The following is a 24,982-nucleotide window of genomic DNA, read 5'->3' on the forward strand; positions in this document are numbered from 1 at the left end:
AGCGCGGACGCCAGTTTGGATTCAAATTCTCTATAAAGTGCCAACTCCTCCCACGCGCCTGACTTATTCCCCAAGGTTCGCGTCCTCCGGAAGGTGAGGCTAGCTAGGCCGATGGCGAATCAGTCCCAGTGCCTGGACGATGCCCCTTTCCGGAGTTTACGTGGCTGGGAGCCCATTCCCCCTCCGGCCTATAACGAGGCGCAGCGCCTGGCGCTGGAGGAGCTTATCGCCAAAGGCCGGCCGGCTTTCCAAGCTTTCTTACGCCGGGAAAAAATGAGCTCTTTCCTTTCCGACCCCGAGATCCACGCTATTTTGCGCGCCGCCGTGCAGCCCCTCGGGACAAACGAAAGTGTCTCGGCTACAGACCAAGTCCTGAACGCCTCCTTGGATTGCTCCTCGCTTACCTACTTCCCATTGCAGTCCGATGTTGAACCGCCTGTCCTAGAACTGGGCTGGCCGGCCTTCGTTACCGGCTCTTTCCGAGGACTGACCCGCGTGGAGACTTATTTTCAGCCCTGTTTTGGGGAGATCATCTATGCTTGCAAAGAGGCGGTGCGTAAGCAGATCCGGTCGGCCAGAGAAGTGAGTGACGGGATCGAGTTTTCCTTAGCTTGGCAGGAGCTGCGCTGCGGTTGGTGGGCACGATTCGGCCAGGGTTGGATCAGCCGTGGGGCGACGTTGCACGCAGATCAGGCTCAACTCTGGGTTTTAAAGTCCGTTCCCGCAGCCGCAAATCAACAGTCCTCGCAACCTTCTTTGCTATTTTATTTATTTACTTACTTATTTCGTCAAGAATGAATTAGATAACATATGTATAAACGTGATTGTGAATGGATGTATCCATGAAATGGATACAAATACAAGGGAATATTAGGACAGGGATGGTAGTGGCACGCACGCCCCTTAAAGACCTGTTAGGAATAGGGTAAGGTCGACAGTAGACAATCTAAGGTTAAAATTTTGGGAGTTTGGGAAAGAAACCACAGAGTCAGGTAGTGCATTCCAGGCATTGACAATTCTGTTACTGAAGTCGTATTTTCTGCAATCAAGTTTGGAGCAGTTTACCATAAGTTTGTATTTTATCTTCTATAACTACCTGCAAATTGCTGCTCGTGCTTGACTCATATCTTCTAGGACTTCGCCTTAATGTGTGGTTGGAAGTGTGGGGTGTGTGGTGATTGTAAGAAACAATTTACCTTTTATTAGTCGATAATTTGTGGTTATCAAAAAAGCCTCCAAGTTTGGAAGTCGGATGTGGAGAAAGAAGGAGGCACTAATTTGTTGGGTTACATTGCAATGCTTTTCCAAGAAAGTGTGTGTATGCTCGGTTTAATGTAGTGAAGGACAGCTGTTGGACTTGTAGGTCAGTGGTTTCTTAGATCCCTGTCTGTTTATAAGTTATATACAAACATTAATATGTAGATAATCAACATTCCAATTTTTTAAAAATGATGTAATGGATAAATGGCAATGTTCTAATTTTTTTCTTCCTCCACCCAGTAAATTGTCTTACTCACTTGGAGACCAGTGCTCCAGATTGTTAAGCTTTGATTCCCAACACTCTCATCTGGTTTCAGTGGATAGGGAGTGTGTTCAGTAGCAGCCAGAAGCTCACAGATTATTTATCTCTTAAAGAGAAATCCTTTATCCCCATGACTCCCCAGTGTAACTGGGATTTGTTTGACTTATTTTGGGAGTAGGAGGTAAGTATCATGTTGACTGTCAAATGTGGTTATGCTTGCATTTATTCTTCTTTGTATTACGATTGCTGTTAATGTAAACAAGGAAGGAATTACCAGCCCAATTTGAATTGAGAGCAGAAATCTTCAGTTGGTATGGACTGGAAGCAAAGGCAATTCTTGAGGAATGGAAATAAGCTGTTAACCAGCCAGAGTCAATTGAAGTTTGTCTTTTGTCTACCTTGAAAAAAATAAAATCATTGTTATTTTCATTCTGCTTTTCGTGCTAGAGTCCTATCTCTTTTGAAAATTAATTGAAAGTACTGTGTAATTGTTGCAGAAGCTGAAGATCTCTATAGTGAAGTTTTGTAAATTATCAATGTTGATTCCCTCAGCCATTGTTATACATTGTTTCAGCAAGGGCCATTTTTTTAAAAAATTACATGGCTCCTCACAATGCAACGCTGGGTAACGCAACAGTAAAAAAATCAAGATAAAAACAATAGTAATAATAATAATAAGCAAGTTGGCTTTGATTCATATTTTCTTATATCTCCTGATTGGAATTTTACATAAAACAATGATGAAATAACGCAAAATTCAAGGTTAAAGGAGTGATGATGTAATGAATTTGATATTGTATGTAAGGTAATGTAATAGTACATAAATGTTTATGCTTCATCTGTTTTAAGTTTGGCTATTAAGACCCACGTTTAGTTATAAATATAACTGAAGAAATTGAAAAATATCTATTTTACAAATAATCAGTACAAGCTCTTTGAAATATTCTTCCACTGCCATGATATTTAAATAATTTATAGAAAAAAATCAAGGTTAAATTGGCATTGTCAAAGATCAGCACTTAGAGTACATATTTTTAATTACATTTTATTATAGGACTAGTCTTCAAAGCACTTTAGATATAATAATTTTTATAAACTTATATAAGTAGGTTAGTATTTTATCCTATGCAGCATTACTTGTCTAAGGCTATCCAGAGAATTCCAGTCTCAATGGAGCTTACAATTTAGGAGCTAGAAAGGTCTGATTTTTTACTGCACCAAATGATGCATTCATTATACCCTCTGTCGACTTTCTGTATCCTTCATCTGGTTTCCGTTGGCAATGAAAGCTCTCAGTTAACCTGCTTCCAAAATCCTTTAGCTTAGTGATCTGTTTCATATATTCCTTTCTGGCAATCTAGCACCCATTAACTCGCCTTAGCCACAGACGGCATGGACAAAGGCAGGAACTAGAAATGTTATATAAGTAGGTATATTCCAGACAAGCTGGCAAGGCAGCCTGGGAGGCCATCAGGGGGAACAAGCACTACTCTAGATGGGTCCAAGCAGGACTCAGGCCCAGATAAGGACGCTCTCCGCCAGCAGAAGGCTTTCGAGAAGCAGTTTTCCAAGACCCAACAACAGGCCCAGGCTCTAACCGGTCTCCCCTAGGGTACCCTCTCCAGAGGTCCAGCCCAGGCATGGGCTAGCCATTTCTGAGAGTGAGGAGGAGTTTTCCCCCACTGCTTCCTTTGCCATGGTGGGTTCTCCTGAACCCTCAATGGCAGACCAAACCAATCTCTTTACATGTCCCTTGGATCTTGAGGCAGCCGGTCATCCAGCCCCCCTCCAGTATTTGCCCTGTGGAGGATCAAGATCCCGACCTCTCAGCGGAGATGCAAGATGTCATAACTAGGGCCATTTCTCAGAGCATAGAGGCAGGCATGCTGCAGTGGGCCAATTGCCCACGGAAGTCCCATACTCTTCTGACATAGGATCCTCCTCAGGAGGTGCCCTTGGCCCATCGATCTCAGTCTTCCCACTCTTCTCTGGCCAGCGGAGATTCGAACTGGGAGGAGGACATTCTTCCCAGACCGGAGCCTGAATTCTTGGGTGATGGGGGGGGGGGGCTGCTTCTGAGAAACCTGCCTTTACGGGGTTGTTTAAGCAGGTCCATTTCAAGACTATCTTGAACAAGGCTAAGGCCTCGACCCACTTGGATTCCACTTCACCAGCTCAGGCATCTCCTGATCCTGCAGATCTTTCCGAAGGGCTCTTCGAGGAGCTGGTGCCAGCACAGGAAATTTTACCTGTCCCAAAATTATTCCTTAATGTGGTACAAAAACAATGGGCGCAGCCGGGTACCCTTGCCACCCCTAGTACCAATGATAAGAAGTTGTACACGGTAGATGCAAGTCTGGAGGACTTACTAAAATTACCTCCAGTATCAGCGCTCACTTCCTCCTCAGTGCTCCCACCTGATCTGGAGGGACTCAAGGCAGAAGACGAGAGCAGAGAACACCTGTCATAAGACCCATCAGGCGGCATCTTGGGCAATTAAAACATCCACCTCTGCGTCCTTCCTTTCTAGGGCCTCCCTACTCTGGCTGAGACAATTACTAAGATTCCGGCCAGCGATACCAAATTGAGACAGGATGTTGATAAAATCATTGCAGCAACAGAATACACTGCGGACGGCACCCTGAATGCTGCTAAGTTTGCGTCCAGGTCATTGGCCTCCAATGTCACCACCCGGAGACTCTTGTGGCTCAGACAATGGAACTTGGAGATGCAGTCCAAGTGGAAGCTTGCTTCTGCTCCCTTTAAAGGGGACAAGCTTTTTTGGGAGGTCCTAGATCCGGTCCTTGTTGAGAATAAGGACAAAAAGAAGGTCATGCCCTCGGTCGCTAAGAAATCTGACCGTAAATGTTCTAATTCATACAGGAGGCAGCCCTTTCAGAACACAGAACCTTCCACCAGTTCCGGGTCCTTCCATCGTCCCTACCCACAGAACACAGATAGGTCCCAGGACCGTCTGCTCTTTCATGACAGGGGTCGCCAGCAGAACTTTTCCAAACGTCCTTTCTGAGAGGGGGGGTTGGCTCCAGGCCCTTCAGGCGATATAAGTGACCACCAACGGTCTGCTCCCATAGGAGGGCATCTCCAACTGTTCCACGCCCAATGGGAGCAAATCACGTTGGACCAGTGGGTCCTCCAAACAATCCGCATAGGTCTGACCCTAGAGTTCCTCTCCCACCCTCCTCATCACTTCATTCGGTGCCCCACCCCTTCACGTCCAGTCTAAAGGGCTCTCATGGAACAGGAGATCCTTCATATCAGGGACATCAGGGCCATAGAACCAGTTCCAGGTCAGGAGGGGGCAGGCTTCTATTCCATCCTATTCCTAGTTCCAAAGAATTCCGGGAGGTAGAGGAGAATCCTAGACTTAAAAAAGCTAAACCACCACATAGCTTACAGGAGGCTCAAAATGCAGTCCCTTCAGTCAATCCTGGGTTGCATCAGGCCAGGGGATTTACCATAGATCTCAAAGAGACCTACCTCCACGTCCTTATTTGCAAGGCCCACCACAAGTACCTGAAGTTCTTTTACGCAGGCTGCCACTTCCAGTACAGGGCCTTGCCTTTTGGCCTGTCATCGGCCTCCAGAACGTTTACGAAAGTCCTCGCAGCGGTGTCAGCCTTCCTCAGATCCCGTCCAGTGGGACTCCTTTGTTACCTGGTGCTCATCCAGTCATCATGCCAACAAGCGACCCAAGACCTGGGTTACACACTGAGAATCCTGCAGGACCACAGCTTCTCAATCAACTGGGAAAAAGCCATCTAGAGCCGACAACCAGGCTGCAGCACCTAGGTGCCATCAACATCATGGGCTGTCAGGTTTTCCTGTCACCAGAAAGGTGGCTAGTGTCAAGGAACGGGTTCTGCAGGTGCAGCAGTTCCCTCATGCCAAGATTGTGCAGTTATCCAAACTCTTAAGGAAGATGATCTCCTGCCTATCCATTGTGTCCTGGGCGAGGCTTCATTCTTGACCCCTACAGTGGCTCCTTCTGCCCTACCAGAGAACCAACCAGAGCAACTCCCAGGTGGTGGTGCATGTCTCACCGAAGGTATGTCATTCCCTCAAGTGGTGGCTGTCTCCCGCCCTGGCCAAGGGCAGTCACTTCAAAGAGCCAGACCATCTCACCATCACGGCGGATGCCAGCCTCTTCGGCTGGGAAGCCCACCTCCACAATCAGATTGCACAGGGCAGGTAGTCAACTCCCAAGACAACGCACAGCATCAATTGGCTGGAGTTGAGAGTGGTGAGACTCACTCTCCTCCACTTCCACGACGGCATCCAGGGCCATCACGTGATGGTGCTTACAGTCAATGTGGTGACAAAGGCTCGCATAAACCACCAGGGAGGTATGCGATCCAGATCAATGATGGCAGAAGCCGACTCGCTGGGAAGGTGGGCAGAGAAACACCTGCTCTCAATACAGGCAGAGCACATCTCCGGAGTCAACAACATCTAGGCGGATTGCCTGAGCAGGTCCACGGTCGACCACTTGGAATGGCGTCTACATCTGGTCCTGTTCCACCAACTTTCTCTGAGGTTCGGCCAACCGCTAGTCGATCTATTCGCCACGCACCTTCCCAGATTCTTTGCCAGTTTCCACACCCCGCAAGCTGAAGAGATCAACGCTCTTCATTGCCTATGGCCATCAGGACTGCTATATGCGTTCCCACCGTTGCCTCTCCTCCCCAGGGTGATCAGGAAGATCCTGTCGGAGGGAGCAGAGGTCCTGCTCATTGCCCCATTTTGGCCCAGAAGAACCTGGTTTGCAGACCTGGTGAGTCTGTCAATCCACCATGGCGGATTCCTCAACACGAGGTTTCTCTCAGCCAGGAGGCGCTGCAACATCCAGAGCCCAAGTGGCTACAACTAGCCGTCTGGCACTTGTTTATGTGTTTATGTTTATTATACTTGTATGCTGCTCTATTCCCGAGGGACTCAGGGCGGCTAACAAACAAGTGAGGAAGGGGGAGATACAAAAAACAAACAAGACAAAAACAAGATACAAAAAAACAGATTAAAAGCTACACAACAATCACAACAATTCAAGTGGGGCTGGGAACTCATCAGCCCCAGGCCTGCCGGAACAGCCAGGTCTTGACGGCTTTGTGGAAAGCCTGAAGGGTGGTGAGGGTCCGAATCTCCATGGGGAGATCGTTCCAGAGCAGCCACAGAGAAGGCCCTCCCCTGAGAGGGACGTCCTGAGTAGGGGCAGTCTCTCCACCAAGGTCATCCCACACCATTCAGGCGTCCAGATGAGCCTCCACGACCAGGATATACGATGTCACCTGGAGGTCTTTCGACACCCGGTGTACATCTCACGTCATGACTGCACAAATACTGGACTATTTACAGGATGGACTGGACCAGGGTCTGGCGCCTAACACGCTGAGGCGTCAGGTGGCTGCATTATCCACTATTCTTTCTCCAGATGAACATTCCTTCCTTGGTTGTTATCCCACTATCCGTAGTTTCCTGCATGGTGCAATCAACCTGAGGCTCCCAGTTGTCCACAGGTATCCGTCATGTACCTCAATGTAGTGCTGCGGGCTCTGATTGTCCCACCATTTGAGCTGCTATGGTCTGCCAGCCTTAAACATTTGACATTGAAAACTGCCTTTCTGGTCGTCATCACCCCTGCTAGATGTATTTCAGAAATGGCAGCCCTGTCGGTTCGAGAGGACTTGTGTCTGATACAAACTGACAGGGTGATCCTCCGACTGGACCCAACCTTTATTCCTAAAGTCAACTCCTGGTTCCACCGGGCCCAGGAAGTCCGCATCCTAAACATCCTAAGAAGAAAAAGTGGCATTTGCTAGAAGTTTGTAGAACGATCCGCAAGTACATCAAATGCACAGCTGCGTTCTGGTGTTCCGAATCGCTCTTCGTTTCCTTTCAACCTGCATCTCAAGGCCGCAAAGTTTCCTCATCTACCATCGGATACTGGTTGCAAGCATGCATCACCCTTGCCCACGTGCTCCAGTCTAAGTCTGTGCCACACCATATCACTGCACATTCCACATGGAGCGCCGCCACGACAGCGGCCTGGGTGACTCAAGCTCCGATAGAGGAGATTTGCAGAGCGGCTGCTTGGACTTCCTTGTCTCATTTGTTCGGAACTACAAATTGGACAAATTTGCTTCAGTGGAAGGGGCTTTTGGGAGACGTGCCCTTCAGGGCATTCATTCCAGTGGAAAGACCCTGAACTCGACAGCTTCCCGCCCTAGTGACACTTAGCTTGGGTATGTCCCATACTTGGACTCTCCAGAGCAGCACCCAGGAAAATGACCATTGGCTTACCTGAAGGGTCATTTTCTGAGTGCTGCGAAGGAGAGTCCAACCCCACCCTGGGGTCTTTCTCTGCTGTTTCGAACTGACTATGAGGATGTACTTACAAGTTTGTTTGGATATATTGTTGGACTTATTATTGGACTTATCAGTGCTCAACAGTTTTCCAGAGGAGGGGAGAGAGTGGTCACCTGTGGGTTTTCTCAAAGCCTGATTGGTCCAAAGACTGAGAGCAAAGCTTTAAATACTGGTGACTTCCAATCCTGGCCCAGATTCTCTCAGTCTTTTTGGTCCAAGCACTGTTTGAGAAATACTTAGGTAGGATTTATTGTGCTGCAATCTGGTTCCCATTTGGTATAATTGGACAAGATGGTCTCTTGCATCGGGATTGTCCCATAGGCCAGGCTTCATCTTTGGCCACTCCAGTGGGACTCATCCCCTTTCAGAGGGGGCAATTGAGCAATTCTCTTCGGACTCTCCATCTCCCTGTGGGGGTCCGGGTCTCTCTGGCGTGGTGGCTTTCCCCGGCCATTCAGCGGGGCTGCTGCTTCTGGGAGCTGGACAGGGTGACCGTCACCACAGACGCGAGTCTGTTCGGGTGGGGGGCCCTGGTGGGTTTTCGGATAGCTCAGGGCAGGTGGACGGCCTTGGACCTCCGCCACAACATAAATTGGCTGGAGCTGAAGGCCGCTCGCCTGGCTCTATGTCACTTTCAGTCCTCGGTGGAGGGGCGTCACGTGCTCCTCCTGACGGACAATGTGGCCACCAAGGCCCACATCAATCGTCAAGGGGGACCCACGGGCCCTCTGGCTAGAGGCTCTACGGCTGGGTGCCTGGGCGGAGAGACACCTGCAGTCCTTGGTGTCGGAGCACATCTCCGGGCTTTCCAATGTCCAGGCAGATTTGCTGAGTTGGGCGACTCTGAACAATGGCGAGTGGCAGCTCCACCTGTTGCTGTTTTGGAGGATCTGTCAGAGGTTTGGGACGCCTCTGTGGACCTGTTTGCGTCACCCGCGAACTCTCAGCTTCCCCGTTTTTTCACCCGTTTCCAGTCCAGGTCAGCGGAGGGCACGGATGCCCTCAGGAGCCGGTGGCCCATGGGCCTTCTTTATGCTTTCCCTCCCATTCCCCTGGTCCCGGGGACCATCAGGAAGGTAGTGGCGGAGGGGGCCCTGATCATTGTGGTGGCCCCTTATTGGCCCAGGAGGCCCTGGTTCGCGGACCTGGTCCAGCTGTCGGTGGCCCCTCTGTGGAAGATTCCACAGGGGGAGGTGGTCTTGCTGCAGGTTCACCTGGAGCCCCAGTTGCTCCATCTGACCGCCTGGCTCTTGAACGGCGGCTTCTGAGGGGGGCTAATCTGTCCTCCGGGGTCATTCGTACCATCAAGGCGTCTAGGCGGTCCGTCAACCCGCATTTACAATTCCACCTGGACGGCCTTTGTCCAGTGGTGCTCTCCTCGAGGTATTTCTCCCGATAGGGCCACCATTCCTAACGTCTTGGATTTCCTCCAGAAGGGTCTTGAATGCAGTCTTTCGCAGAATACATTGCGCCACCAGGTGGTGTCGTTGTCTTCGGTCCTGGGGAGGGGTCTTCTTCCCTTTCCCATGTTCCCCTGGTCAATTATGGATAATTACTGTATCTCTAGTATAAATAAAAAGCTACATTTAAGATTTTCATAGCTGACCTTCTCATATTAATAAGTAAACTGAAAAATCACAGCTGTTGAGCAGTGCAAAGAAGGCCAAAGTTATTGTATACTCATATTGAAATGGATTACTTGATTCTGGTTGAGGCTTCTAAAATAAGAAGCAGGATGGCCTCCATCATACCATAATGCTATATTTGGCATGGGAGGGGTGTATGAGTTGATTCTAAAATATTGGGTGGTAGTCCTAGCTAAAAATGTTGAAGCAGGGGTACCTACAGTCTTTGAAACCAATAATAAACAATGCTGTTCTTGTGATGGGTATGTTTCATGACTAATGGCACTCTAAACATGTGAATCCATTACTTGGTGGAATGTTTTGTTTCCTGTCCTGCATGCCTGTTGTGTTGTGACCCATTGTGTTATAATCGGTAGGAAGAAGGAAATTCACATTACAGAGCCTCAGTGACACAGAATTAGGATAAGCAAATTGATTAAATGAGTACCTATCTTCTTTCTTGGCTCTGATGTAAGCAAGGTTGATAACCAAATGCCAAGATAGGCAGATGACAAATGATGTGTATTTATTCAAAAGCCATTTATTTAATGAACTATATTTGACAGTAGCAATATTAATAGCATTTTGTTTAGGATTTTATTTCTCAATGTCTTTCCAACAGTTTTTTCACCTAATACCATTTGCCTTCTGTCGCATAATTTAGTTTATCTCTCTCTAGAAATACAGGAAGTTCTTCGTACCATGCCAGATTATTTATTTTGTCTAGTTGGGTTTCGATGGAACCCTCTCCCCCGCAAAGCTACTTATGACCTGCTTTCAAAGTTCTGATGTTCCCCCTCCCTGCCTCCCCCTCTCCTCATTGGTCATGTAACCACATTTTGGGCATTCAGCAACCAGCTTTCATTTACAGCTCACAGTCATGATCACAATTTACAATGGTTTTTCCTGAAACTGGTATTTACTTCCAGTTTCCAGCAAAACAGGCCTATAGTGAACACTGGTTTGCTTATCGACTGCCACATTCACTTAATGATCGCCACAAAAAAGACTATAATATCAGGTCAGATGCCGCTGAGTTACTCGGATCACGGCTGAAAAGCAGGAATTTATTGTTGCCAGGAGTGTCATCTTCATGGTTCAGACATTGTGAAAAGGAGTTCGTTCCTTACTTCGCCCAGGAAGACAAGTTGGTTTATTGCATCAATGTCGAAGGTCTGATGGGTCAATTTAAAATCCAATATGATTCAGAGCAATGGCATCTTTTTATAGATTCTTCAAAAAGAAGTCTCAAAGCAGTTTTACTCCACAATGGTTTTTACGCTTCCATACCTGTAGGTCATTCCGTACACTTGAAGGAAATCTACGAGAACTTGGAACTGGTTCTTCATAAACTTAAATATGAAGACCATGGTTGGCAAGTGTATGGGGATTTGTAGGTCTTGTGCATGCTGCTTGGGCAACAAGCTGGGTATACCGAATACCCTTGTTTTCTGGGACAGTCAAGACCGACAAAATCACTGGACCAAGAAGAGTTGGCAGCCGAGGGTGCTAACAGTCGGTGAAAAAAATGTCCTCCAAGAAACTTTGGTACCTTCCCATAAAGTTCTTCTACTACCTCTCCACATAAAATTGGGATTGATGAAGCAATTTGTAAAATCACTTCCAAGAGATGGAGAATGTTTCAAATACTTGGTCACCAAGTTTCCATGCCTGTCAGAGGCAAAATTGAAGGAAGGTGTGTTCGTCGGACCAGACATTAGAAGGCTTATAGTTGATCAAGAGTTTGTCAATACCATGACAGATCCTCAAAAAGAAGGGTGGATTACATTTAAAGAAGTCGTACAGAAATTTTTAGGCAATAACAAAGATCCTCACTACAAAAAGATGGTCGGAAGAAAGCTGAAAGCATTTCAAGCTTTAGGTTGCCTGATGAGTTTGAAAGTGCATTTCCTTCAGTCCCACCTTGACTACTTTCCTGAAAATTTGGGAGCTGTGAGTGAGGAACAAGGTGAACGATTCCACCAAGACATTAAAGAGATGGAAAGGAGATACCAGGGAAAATGGAGCATTAAAATGATGGCAGACTATTGTTGAATGCTTCAGAGAGACATTCCAGATGCTACTCAAAAGTGTAAATGCACCAAGAGTAGCCTCACAAGGAAGAAGAATCGTGTTTTGTGTGTATGTGAGCTCATTTCAGTTCAAAAAAGGATTTTCATGAAAATATTGTAATAAAACTTTAATTTTATAAGTCTATTTCCATTTATTTTGAGGTATTGCCTTATTTAACAGTTACCTAAATTGTCAGGAAACGTGATGTCCTATGACAAAATGGAGGTCATTTTCAGATTCAGCACACCAAAAAACAAAGATTATGTGGAATAACCAAAACAGCTCTCAAAAAAATATTTTTTTTGCAGACCTGTGTTATCTTTGTTGATGATATGGTGAGCATAGTAAATAATCTCTTACCAAACTACATGGCCCATCATTGAGATAAGAGTAAAGCTGTTGGGTTCAAGGTAGAAAGTGGAAATAAAAAGGTTATTTTTTAAATTTATATATCACCTGATTCCCAGTGACTTGGCAGCCTATGGTGGCCAGAATAAGGAATTGCACAAATCCAGAAGCATGCTTTGATAGATGAAACATCCCCTCCCCCAATATTTATTAAAAAATTAACAGAAAATTGTTTCTGGATTTATAGTCCAAATTATCACAATTCCATTTGTTGTGTTTGATTTCTTGTCTTTCCACTTCACATAGCAGCTGTAATTTCTTCTATACTTACTAATGGGTGGAAATACCAGGATGTGAATATTTCACTCAGCTGTTTTCTAGTATTTCTGGCTGTTGATAGTATGACACCATCTAAGGCTGATCAACTTAGTATCATTTTGTGATACTAATACAGCTATAGATTTTGAGATTTCTAGTCCTATTCAGAAAAAAAAGCATTGTTTACAAATTCATATGAATGTTCACCATCTGGTGACGTGATACTAGATTTTTCAAATGTGATATAGCCTGTAATTAAAGTTCTAAATTAAAATTCCCATCATTTCTAAACAAGTAATTATGCTAAGCAGAAAATATGCAATTTGCAGTCCAATATTGCTCTTGCTATATGTTTTGTTTAGAAGATACAATGTAGTTGACATTGTACTGATGTAAGACATCATGAAATAGTCTAGGCTTTCTCTGAAAATTGACTAATTTGATTAATTATTCTATCAAAATATAGCACTGATGATAATTTGATTCTAAAGTTTCCAACTTGATACACTTTAGTTTGTGTACTCTACCTCGTCTAAGCCCAATTCACAGTGTTTTAAGATCATGGGATTATATCCTGAAATATCGGATAGATATCGGATGGATATCGGTTAAGAAAAGGCTGTATGTACCATCCAAACCTAATGAGACTTGTTCTCTGGCTAGTGTTTTTTTAAGTATATAGATTGGGTAGAGATGAATGGAATAGAAAATCAGGGGCAGGGACTGGACTGTTGTCTCCTGTGAACAGGGTTGAGTGGTTAGGGCTTGAAAAGTGTACTTTATGATACATAGTAAATTTCTGATCACCAAAAACTAAGAGTAAAAAAAGACACACCACCTGGAGGCATCTACAGTTAGCCATGGCAATGACAAAATATTCATTTTGATATGCAACAATGCCCTTTCATGTCAATATTGTGACATTGCATACGACTTCTTCAGAGATGATGGTTTTGTAAGTGTGTTGCATTTTTCTTTACTATCCCTTGTGTCTTAGGTTTTGTTTCTAAATATCATTCTCAGTCCAAACAGTGGAACTTGCAAACTATCAAGTATAATTTAACTGTAGAATATATGAAATGACATCTATATGATAAAAACAGCCGGTTTTTCTTTTTTCCCTTCTGTCTTCATGTTGAATGAGTCAACCTTGTTTTAGGTTTGTAACTGCTATTCAGTGATTCTGTAGAAAGCCCCACATTTCATCTTTTGAAACCTCTTTGGGCCCTATTTGTAGTGGCAGTATGCACTAGAGCAGCGCCCCCCAAGCTTTTGGGTACCAGGGACCGGTTCCATGGTGAAAGGTTTTTCCGCAGACCAGAGGGGGCATGGTTTCTTGTGCTGCCTGCATCTTGCAGATGGAGCTTCTTCACTTGTTTGCATGGACCTGCTTCCGGCATGCCAGGGACCGGGGGGGTTGGGGACTCCTGCACTAGAGATAAATGTCAGTGCTCGAGAATACAACTTATAATAGGTGCTCTTTACTATTTGTATTATATTGAATTTGGACTCAAGCTAAATAGAGTGGTGTACTACCATACATATTGAAGTACCACAGTTCAGTGAACAGTTCCAGAGTCCAGTTCTCTAAAACAAATTGCCTATTTGTATTTGTATTTATTATACTTGTATGCCGCCCTATTCCCCGGGGGACTCAGGGCGGCGAACAAACACATGGGGAAGGGGGGAATACAAAAACAAACGAGAGAAACAGGATACAAAGACAAATTAAAAACTACACAACAATCAGCAATTTGAGTGGGGCTGGGAACTCATCAGCCCCAGGCCTGCCGGAACAGCCAGATCTTGACGGCTTTGCGGAAAGCCTGAAGGGTGGTGAGGGTCCAAATCTCCATGGGGAGATCGTTCCAGAGGGCCGGAGCAGCCACAGAAACGGCCCTCCCCTGGGCCTATCCAAATCATTGATCTTGTCGATGAGTTCCAGGTATCTAGAATCCTTAGCTAGCTTTCTACTTCAACTGAGGAATGTGGATAGTCATATTCTATATTCCAGTTGGGAAAGAGAATTTTTTAAAAGCAATATACAATACTATAGCAGTATCTACATATTCAGGTCAAATAACCTCCATTGTCCTATGCACTCACTGTAATTGTTAACTGGATTGCTGTAATCACTTGGGGGATGTTACTTCTTTCAATATCCTTCCTTGACAGATTGAAATATACACATACAGAAAAAAATGCAGTGGAATGCAGTTACTAATCTGCCTAACGGAATGTTGGAATGGTGCCTGTTGTAGGATAAGTTCCATTTACTGCGGGGCAAACGATTTTATGAAACAGATGTAAAATTCACTTTTCAAGTACAGTTTGGACTTTTCCAGGAAAGCAGAAGCTGCACAGACAGGTTTACAAGAGAAGAATATGGGAGTGAATTGGTACAATTAGGTGGTCTTGAAAAACAGGGGAGTGGTAGTTGCCCAGAATAATTTATTTGATAGTATTGGCTGTCTTAAAATTTCAAAGGAAATTTTAGATATTTTCAGGGCAAAGATGGTCATTGATCTTTCCACACAGGGATTTACAGTCATTGCTTCATTTTATTTTCAAATATGTTGCTATTATGTTGATATGCTTGATGGATTTTGGAGAATAATAGGCAGAAATAGCTATGTTCTGGATGTTTCAATAAATTTTAATCCTTATCATGCAAGTTTGACATTTCCATAGGATATCCCGCCCAAAGATTGGGGTGTGTACTGTGCAGTGTATGTATTCATTTGGCTGACACAATACTAGACCAATGTACCTGTAATTCTTGTATAGCCACTTTATGATTGTATAGCTTATTTTCTTTCGGTCATCTTATTTAGCTTTTCTGATTCTGTAGTCCATGAGGCTTGATGAAACCAAGAGTATTAAACTGTTAACAAAACTAAGGGCAGAAAGAAGATTGTGATAGCCCTATTGAAGCCACTAGTTCTCAGAATTTAATATATATTGTGTGTGTGTGTATGAATTAACGCTTTTCATGTAGATGCAAGCAAGATATTCACTAAAAGATATTTAGAAACAGGATTAGGAATATCAGAATAGGTAGTATATGGACTATTGTTCAAGTGTTTTTAAAGGAACTTCATATAAATAACTATATATGTGATCGTAATAATATTAATGTTGTAAAAGTCATCAGGTGCACTGCAAGGCAAAATCAGGACTTGCATATCTGGAATATATCAATTGTCTATCTAGGACAATTGGTGTGCTGTAGATGAAGCATTTGACTTACTCAATGTGATAGGCTAAAAAGTAGCTGGGTATGTGCGGCTCAATATGAAATATGAACAAAGTGTAGTTTAGCATGTTATACAGACAGGCAAATGGTTTAGTTTGGTAAACCTTGGCTTAGGTTATTTTGGTTAACACGTCTTAGAGTTTGGAGATTCAAGGACCATAGTCAAATATTAAGTTGACTCAAAGGCAATTTATTTAGATCATGATAGGAAAGGTGCATTTTACAAAAAAGGAATGTGAAGGAAGGGAAGGAAATGCTGTACAGGAAACAGCCACTAGATTACATGATGGGATGTTTAGACAGGTAACCTGGCAAATTGTATTGTCATGTAGAAGATTACTTTTTAAATTTCTGTCTGCCAAACATCTGGCTAAAAAAATATCCTGGGAATGAAAGAACATAAAGTGCCAGAGCCAGATATCACTTTTCTTGAAGAAAATACAAATCTCTGCATAAGAATGAGAATTTACTAAATAGTAAATTATTCTTCTATATCACTGATAGAAAGTCATAGTGATGTCTTGATTTAGGATGGCGTCTATAAATGTGCCACAATTAATATACAAAAGGTATTTGATAATCCAGAGACTTGAAAAGCATTGTTCTTGTGATGACTCTTTTTCTGCCCTTTCCTCGTGTAGGATTGTAAAAATATCAGGCAATTAGTGTTTACTTCCAGCATCCAGGAATACTTGACATTCCTATACAAAAGCAGTGCCAAGTTCTAATAATTTGTCATTCCTGTATTTGGCACATTTATGTGTGTTTGTCATTCCAAAAATGAGAAATCACATGTAGCTTGTAGATTTGTTCTGAACAGTTTCAAATCCTAAATACAGTGCTGACATTCCCAACAACACCTGCAGCAAGCTGGTACTTGGCTCAATTTCTGCCTTGAAGGAAGGGAGTGGAGAAAATGTTGAAAGATAGTTGACTTTGTTACAGTAGCTGCTAGTGGCCATGATGAAAGTAATTATACAAGCCCAACATATAAGGTTAATTGCAGGAACATGTGATATTTTCAACAGAAGTGAAAAAGAAAATATATTACAATCTTTGCATATTTTCTGGATTGGTCTTCATTATCTGAGATTTTTATCCCAGAATTCAATTGCCAGTATTGCCATTGCTATACAACTTTATATACTTCAGTTTATGCAGCTTGGGGAAGGCTGATCTAGACTGTAAGAACAAACCTTTATTGAAGATAAGAAATCAGTGGCTTCCCCACCCTCAATGCTAGCTATCCAGGTAGTTTCTTAATCAGCTAATTAGTAGACTGCGTAGGATTAGTTATACTAAAAGAATGAAAACCATGATTCCTCCCAGCAAATAGGTTGCAATTACAGGTTGGCTGGTAAGAAGCTTGGTGAGCTTTTCCTAACTCCTCAATCTTGTAAAATAAGCAGTGACGAAGAATGTGAAGCTCCTCAGCTGGGGCATTTAACACAGGCAAAGTTTTTAATAGGCAGGCAAAAATCACTCTACATATTCCTCCACCATATTTATTCAATAAAATATGATATAATACAGAAAATACGTATGTTTTTAAAAATTGGATTAAATAGGAAACTATATAAAGGCCTGATATATCCACATATATGAATTTCTTAAATTTCATGTCATCATGGAAGATATATGTTTCACATTGAAAATATAAAGCATACCTTTTTCTAATTCATTAGTCCAGTAGCACTAAGAGAACAGAAATGTTCCATTGCACTTTTTAGTTGGAAAGAAGAAGGGTTATAAAAGGAATTTCTAAGTATTTGAGCTGTGAATATTCATACTAGCTAAAAATTATGGAAATGGCATCTAGAATATCTGCATGGTATAATCAGAAAAGTTGTGCCACAGCATGGAAAGATATTTCATTTTGTGCTAAAGCCTCTGATAAAATGTTTGTAATGTTGGAATTCATTTCATTTTTATCTTCAAGGTTATTGCTGTGGTTATGGACACCTTCACAGATATGGACATCTTCACTGACCTTCAGGAAGCTTGTAAGAAGAGGCTGATTCCTGTGTATATACTTCTGGATCAAAATTTTATCTGCCATTTCTTGGAAATGTGCAAAAACTTGGAATTCTCCCCTGAACAGGAAAATGTATGTTATGGGACATTTCTATCTTTACATATACATAAACAAGATTATTTGAACACTGTTGAAAAAGAGGAGAAAGTCATAAACTATTTTTAGTAATAAAGTCATTAATAACATTTGATTCCATAAATGATATTAAAAACTTCAGGAGTAGATAGTGAAGTGTCTGCCTTTCAAAATGGCTTTCTCTAGAAGATGAAAGTTTATCTACACTGATAAAATAGCTTTACAAGCTATCTTACAATCTCTACCAAAGCGAATGTCAATGATGCATCCATGGGTGTAGAAAATAAACAAGTAGTATAATCTCAGAAATTTGTAGAATTAGTTTAGCATATAGCCATCTGATAATTTAAAGAGGATTAAGGTTCCCTATCTGCTATCTTTTTTTCTCTATTTACATTTAATATATGAATATTGGTCCAGTTACCAGCATAATTTTTTTTTGACTGGTAAATAACTTCTGCTAGGCTCACTGTCTCATTTCAATTATGTATGGAGACAATGTGGAGGCAATGGAGCCATTTTACCTGTAACCCAAGCAATCTTTCATAGGTGCTGAGCTACTTTAGTTTCCTACTAGTTTAGCAAATTCTTTGAGATCCATTACTAACCAAACTATGGTTCTAGTTTTCTGTAGCATGTACTTCAAGTCCCCATTAAATGGAATATCAACAAAAGTTCAACTGATCTGGTTAAGACTTCAAGTACCTAGCATCCACTTCTAACCCTTCACTCACTGAAAAATCCAATTGAAACTTTGTATTAGAACTCAAAAACAGTCTTAAAATATGCTAAGTCAATAATTATGCTCCTATAACAATATAATTTTATAAAGCAAATGTTCTGCTTTATAGTTTATACATGTTCTGTTATGTTCTGCACAACCTTGTGTTTATAAAGATGCTCCAACTTTAGAAGCTACTAAGTTTGTTTCTGAATGCCATACTTTACCTCCCTCTCTTGGGGCGTGCCTGAGAAATTGACAACTCAAATTGTGGTTAAATCACTTAACCCTCCTGGTTAGATTTTCTTCATCACTAAGGAGGCAAATTATTCTGATCCAGCATATTATGGCAGTATCTTCACTCAGCCTAGTTAAAGCTTTAATCAAAACTAAATAGAGGATTTGGAATTTAGATTTACAAAATGTCAAGAATCAAATAATCCGTTTCTATTATGGCACAATTGTAGACTCTTCATTGTCAGTTCCTGGCTACTCCTGTAACAACCTGCATATTTCATATACAGTTATCGATTTACTACCTGCCAGTTAGTGACTGTTTGAAATAGACCTTCCGATGAGGTCCTTGTGATGCAGATTTAAAGTTTCTCAACAGTTGGGCTCTCTTGCAGTCAAATGATAGCAACCAAGCTGCATTTACGATCATTTGTAATGTCACACAGTCATATCACCATGTTTTATGAGTGTTTTGCTAAAAACCAGCATTTTCTTATAGTTTTTGGAAAAATTGTACTACTTAGTAAACCTTTAGTTCATTTAACAACCACAGCATTCATTTAACAACCATGTCAAAAATAGTCTAAAATTAAGTTGTGATGGGCAAGTACCATTTGATCGTAACTCAAGGACTATCTGCTGTATGTGGGTTTTAAAAAAAAAATGATTTCAATTGGAGCACTTGTTATTATAACTATAGAAAAATATATTAGTCTCCCATTCAGCAGTTGTATCTGGCACTGCTCAGATTCAGATGTTGAGTCAGTTATTCATTATATTGTTGCATTTCTCATTTATGGTCTATAGCATCTGGGATTTATAAACCTGGTTTTCAGAAATTTTCTTTGATCAAATTTTTTTTAGTCTTCTGAAAGTCTTAATTTGGATTGCCACATTTTTAGGAACAGCTGCAGAAGCTAGTGATATCATCTTATCAACAAATGTTTCAGGCTTAGGTTTTCCTTTTCCTGTATTCTTAATTTTGTATTTGTATTTTGTTTAGCTAGCACTATAAATAAAGGTTTTGATTCAATTTCTGCCATTCTTATCATTTTTTTCCAGTTATCCCTTGAATCAGGTTTTCTTGACATTTCTTAATGCTGTGGCTTCTGTGACTATTACTAATAAGAAAACTGATTTACTGGTTTGATAGTGTACAGAAGCTCTAATGGAGAAATCTGCAGTTGAAGATAAGAATAGCATTGTGTTGTTTAGTCATAAATCTTTGTTTCTGCACTGTCAAGCCCATTTTATCCCTTCGTCATATCAAAGGAATTGAATGGATGAGGCACAGTTCCATCCTTTTAACTGACAGCAGAAAAAATCTTCAATCACATAGAAGAAAAACAGTCACTTAAGATTAATTTTGAAGTTTCAATTTTGGAACAAAGAAATGCATGGAACTCATTAGCACCCAGTAGATAAGGATGTTACCTTTACAATAGCCCCTTGTTTTCTTGGAGGATGAGAAAGTTGACTTGACAAAGCCCCAAACATTTATATTTCAGTATATTATAGTTTTGCATTGCCATTATAGCCCTTTTTATATGTAGGTGACATTGCCTTGATAATTTTGTCTAAAATTTTGTCATTTTGAAAACAGTTAATGAGAGTCCGAACTATTACTGGAAACACATATTATGCAAGATCAGGAGCTAAGATAATTGGGAGTGTCCATGAGAAGTTCATGCTTGTTGATGGTGTAAGAGTGACTACAGGCTCCTACAGGTAAGTATCTGTTATAAACTAGCTTGGTCTCTTGGTTTCAATAGGTGGACAAACTTTGTTCAGCTGAGTAAATCAGTTGACTTGACATAATGTTCCATAATCCTCCAGTATTATTTACTGCTACTAACTTAGTATTGCAGAAAGGCATCCAGGCAGGGAAAGTTAAGTTCTCTCTTAGTAGATCCAAGAATAGATGTACTTTAATGTTTCTGTATGGAATTTGGTATGGAACTGGTTTCTTTTGGGGTTATGGTTTTCATATTTACACTAGGTTGCCATAAAATTTCAGCTAGTTGTCTCTTCTATTTAACTGAATTACAAATAAATTACAGTGGATTAATATTTCTCTGTAAGCCAATGTTAATTGTTTTTCTCTCCCAGGATGTTTCTCACTTTTAAAATTTTTGGAGAATCCAAAAAGGCTTTTGTTTGAATGAGTTTTATTAATCAGTGTTTATTATATTACAAATTTTGAAGAATGCCCAGGGGTGTTAGGACCAAATTTTAAGGTACACTACTGTAGGATGGTCCAACAAGATCCAGCTTTTAAGGATCTAAGATTTATTTTAAAATGTGAAGAGAATGGGAACAAGAATACATATGAAATGCTTTTTGTAAGAAATGATATTGAGGAAGAGAAAAATGCACTTTCACACAGGCTTCTTTCTTTTATAAACTTTGTTATTGGAAGACTGAGTTTCATCAAATTAATAATGCCATTAACTTGGAGTAGGTCTAATAAGGTCTGCCTGGACTGCCATAAGCTTTTATTTATACATAGCCTGTGGGCTAGAGTTTATTCTTTACTTTATATGTTACTCTTTGCTCTATACTTTAGAGTTTATTCTTTAGTCTATACTTGTAGCCATAGAGGATTCTAGTCCCATTGGAGTTCTACACTATTAGTGCAGTGCTGATTTAACATTCTTAATATATTCAAATAAGATTCATAGGGCATTTATTACAAAAACCCAGAATAACTTTATATTCATTTGTAAAGAATCTTATTTATAAACACTTCAAATCCTATGACTGTAGGTGTAGCTTATTCGGTTAAGACTTGGAAGGCAGAGATTCAAATTTACCCATGGAATGACTTTGAGCAAGTGATATTCTCAGTTTAATCTATTGCAGACATAAATATCTAACACATCTTTGTGCCCATTTTTCCCTAGATTATAATCTCTTGCTCAAAATATATCCTTAAGCACTTTAAAATGCATAATTAAATTGTTATTCTTCTAGTGTAGGCTTGTCCTAATAGCCATCTGACAATTAGCTAATAGTCATTTGACTTATTAAGCAGCAATGATTAAAATTCTTGGCTTCCCCCTTACGTAGTTAACTTATTATTCTTTCCTAAAGAACTCTCAAGTATATTGAGAAGAAAGTATAAGATATAATATTGTAATCTTTTGTCTTATACTGTTAATGTAGCGAGTGTTTTTTTTTACCAATTATATATAAATTGCTGAAGATTGAATGAAAACTAAATATGACCTTGCCAGCAATTACCGTATTTTTCGCACTATAAGACGCTCCAGCCCATAAGACGCACATAACTTTTCAGGAGGAAAACAAGAAAAAAAAATTGCCTCCTTGCAGCAAACAGCCTGTTCAGCTTCACACAGCCTGATTTACCATGAACAGCTGATTGGTGGTTGGATCAGCCTCCCAGAATACTGCTGATCAGCTGTTCCAGGCTGCGGGGATCGCCGCCTATCACCACCTCTGCGTGTGCCATTTTTGGCCTCCGCACGCCCCATGTTCAGCCTCTGCGCATGTCATTTTCAGCCTCCATGCAACCCATTTCCCACCCATTCCAGGTGGCAGGGATTGCCACTGCTGTTCGGCGGCGATAGGCAGCAGCAGCAATCCCCACTGCCTGAAACAGATCAAAAATGGGACACGATGAGGCTGAAAATGGGGCATGCGAGGGCTGCGATAGGCGGTGATCTCCGCAGCCTGGAACAGCTGATCAGTGATATTCTGGGTGGCCGATCCGACCGCCAATCAGCTGCCCGTACCTAATCAGGCTGTGCTGAAGCTGACCAGACTGTTTGCTGCAAGGAGGCAAATTACTGGGAGGCAGAGGCCCAAGGGTGGGGGCTGGCAGGTGGACAGGGCTTTGGCAACATTCACTCTATGAGATGCACAGACATTTCCACCCACTTTGGGGGGAGGGAGTGTGTCTTATAGACCGAAAAATACGGTAAATGTGACAGTATTGTTTGGAATAAGTAGAAGGCTCCCGCTCAATAAATTTGTTTCAGATACATGATTGCTATGTGTTCCTCTATGAATTAGTGTCTCAGCCTCAACCTATCTGATAAATCGTCTACTGATAACTCTGTACTTTAAAGGGAAGGGAATTAATTTAATTAATTCATACTATAAATGTGTTGTATAATATTTTCTCTTTTCATCTTTCTAGCTTCACTTGGACTGATGGGAAGCTGAACAGCAGCAATTTATTACTACTCTCAGGCCAAATAGTGGAACATTTTGATTTGGAGTTCCGAATCCTGTATGCACAATCTAAGCCTCTTAATTCAAAGCCGCCTCAAAGCTGCAGGACTAGTGTTTGCCATGAACATCTAGTCAATAAACTAACACCTTGCAAAGATTTCACTGTGGGTAATCTTCTGAGAGCTGAGTTTGCTAGGCTCTCAAGCTCCCCCAAGAAACTTGAAAGAGAAATAGAACAGGTGAAAGACCTCCAAGTGGGGCGGATGAGTGCTAAACGGCCACACCTTAGTGGTGAAGAGGAATGGCATAGTGCTTCTGAAATCCTAACAAAACCTAAACAGACAAACAGCCAGTCAACTCAGACTGAAACTTTAGATGAGAAGCGAACAACAACATTCTTAAATTGTGCCACACAAACTACTACTACTATGGTTTCAGCCACCACCCAGACCACTACTCGATCCAGAATGGTGGGCACTCAGACGGCAGTTGTATTCAAGACTTCTATGACACAGACTGACAAAAGAGATAATGTGGAAGTACCCGTGGCTCAGAGAGCACCCGTGGCTCAGAGAGTACCTGATCAGAGGATTCCTGATCAAAGAATCTCCCCTAAAGATCAGAGGATTCCTGATCAAAGAATCTCCCCTAAAGAAGCGTCTCCTATTTCTAGAAAGTCCACCTCAACTTCTTCTAGTGCACGATCACTTTCTTCATTGTCCTCTCAATGTTCTCGGGCAAGTTCTGCTGGTTCGCTAACATCTCTTAGGTCTATTGACTATTCTGTCAATCATCGGGGAGATTATTTCCGCAAACTAAACAAGGAGAGGGAATTTCACTATTCGGTCATTCGATCCAAGCTTAACCATATGGTTTCCATGCTCGCTAGGAGAGGAAGTGCCGCTGAAAATTACAGAGGTTGCCATCCAATCAGGTGTAACTTAAAACCTAGACAACAGATTAGCACAAGCCTAATAAATCTTAGAGACTTTGCACTGTATACTTCAAGTGACTGCTTCTGAGAAATGTAGGAGGAAGCTGTTATATACATAGTAGTCAGCAAGGAGGTGCTTCTCTTCTTAAACTGCCCACTTCTGTGGTATTACAAGACTTGATTGAGGCATGGGGGAAAATCCCTCATGTGCAGCAAAGCCAATAGGTGGAGCTACCCTAAGAGTACAAAAGAAAGCGCTCTTATTTTATTCTATAGGATTTGTTTTAGGTACAGCTGTTGGAGGTATGCCAGGCCTTGTACTTCAGCCTGCTTATTTTGTGGTACTCTATGAATATTTGGGCAGAAGGGGGATTGGCTTCTTGCCAATGCGGTTTTTCTAAAATTAAAAAAAAAAAATCTAAGCATATGATCCAATCAAGCCACTTCTCAAGCCTCATAATAGCTCTTCTGCTAAATAGAATAGAATAGAATATAATTCTTTATTGGCCAAGTGTGATTAGACACAGAAGGAATTTAGCTTTGGTGCATATGCTCTCTGTACATAAAAAGAAGATACATTCATCAAGAATCATAAGGTACAACACTTAATGATAGTAATAGGGTACAAATAAGGAAACAAATCATACTAGGAAATAATATAAATTGTAAGGATACAAACAACAAAGTTACAGTCATAAATGGGAAGAGATGGGTAGAATAGAATATAACTTTATTACGGTCATAGACCAGCAATAGACATCACTATTTACAATATATTATAAAATAGTACTGACACATTATAGTACATTAATAGTGGATAATAACATCCTTGTTAAGGAAATACATTTTTTTCAAAACGTTAGGGTCACTCCCTAGTTTATGTAAGTGGAGAGCTGATTATGTGAGAAAATATCATTTTCCAAAAATCATTAGAGATATCTCCAGGAAATTGGCACAAGTTGACAGCTATAATTCTGTAACCAATTTTTTTCTTGTAGACATTGCAGCAACACAGAATTTTGCTGCTGCACACATAATAGCCGGGTTTGAGTCCTGGAGGAGAAAGCCTACATAAAAATTGTCTGCCCTCCTTGGCAATCTCTCTAATAAAGGGAAAATATACATTGACCTATAAACTCTGTATAACTCACAGTACAATAAAACATGAGATATCTTTGACTTCTCCTTTACCACATATATATAACTGTTCTGCTATTGGTGTTTTCTTATACCTGCCCTGAAGGAGTGCTGAGGGAGAATGTT

General features: G+C 41.6%; 1 protein-coding gene and 1 long non-coding RNA gene across 2 annotated transcripts in view; one reads left to right on the forward strand and one right to left on the reverse strand.

The window, feature by feature from the left end:
* The window catches only part of LOC116509403, a 32,182-nt gene extending 31,691 nt beyond the window's left edge, over positions 1–491 (reverse strand). The window contains exon 1 of the long non-coding RNA XR_004255507.1: positions 405–491. This is a non-coding gene — a long non-coding RNA (uncharacterized LOC116509403). The remainder of the gene's footprint in view (positions 1–404) is intronic.
* On the forward strand, positions 77–24,246 carry FAM83D (family with sequence similarity 83 member D). The gene is made up of 4 exons (XM_032218555.1): positions 77–582; positions 17,463–17,630; positions 20,192–20,316; positions 22,751–24,246. Exons 1-4 carry the CDS (start codon positions 112–114, stop codon positions 23,805–23,807), a joined length of 1,821 nt encoding a protein of 606 aa, XP_032074446.1. The 5' UTR covers positions 77–111; the 3' UTR covers positions 23,808–24,246.
* The last annotated feature ends 736 nt before the right edge of the window (positions 24,247–24,982 follow it).

Source organism: Thamnophis elegans, chromosome 5 (assembly GCF_009769535.1).
Source record: "Thamnophis elegans isolate rThaEle1 chromosome 5, rThaEle1.pri, whole genome shotgun sequence".
Taxonomy (NCBI): domain Eukaryota; kingdom Metazoa; phylum Chordata; class Lepidosauria; order Squamata; family Colubridae; genus Thamnophis; species Thamnophis elegans.

Coding starts and splice junctions, on each gene's coding strand:
- FAM83D (XM_032218555.1), top strand. CDS start 112: ATGGCGAATCAGTCCCAGTGCCTGGACGATGCCCCTTTCCGGAGTTTA. Junction 583..17,462: donor AGATCCGGTCGGCCAGAGAA/GTGAGTGACGGG, acceptor TTTATCTTCAAG/GTTATTGCTGTGGTTATGGA. Junction 17,631..20,191: donor TCTCCCCTGAACAGGAAAAT/GTATGTTATGGG, acceptor TTTTGAAAACAG/TTAATGAGAGTCCGAACTAT.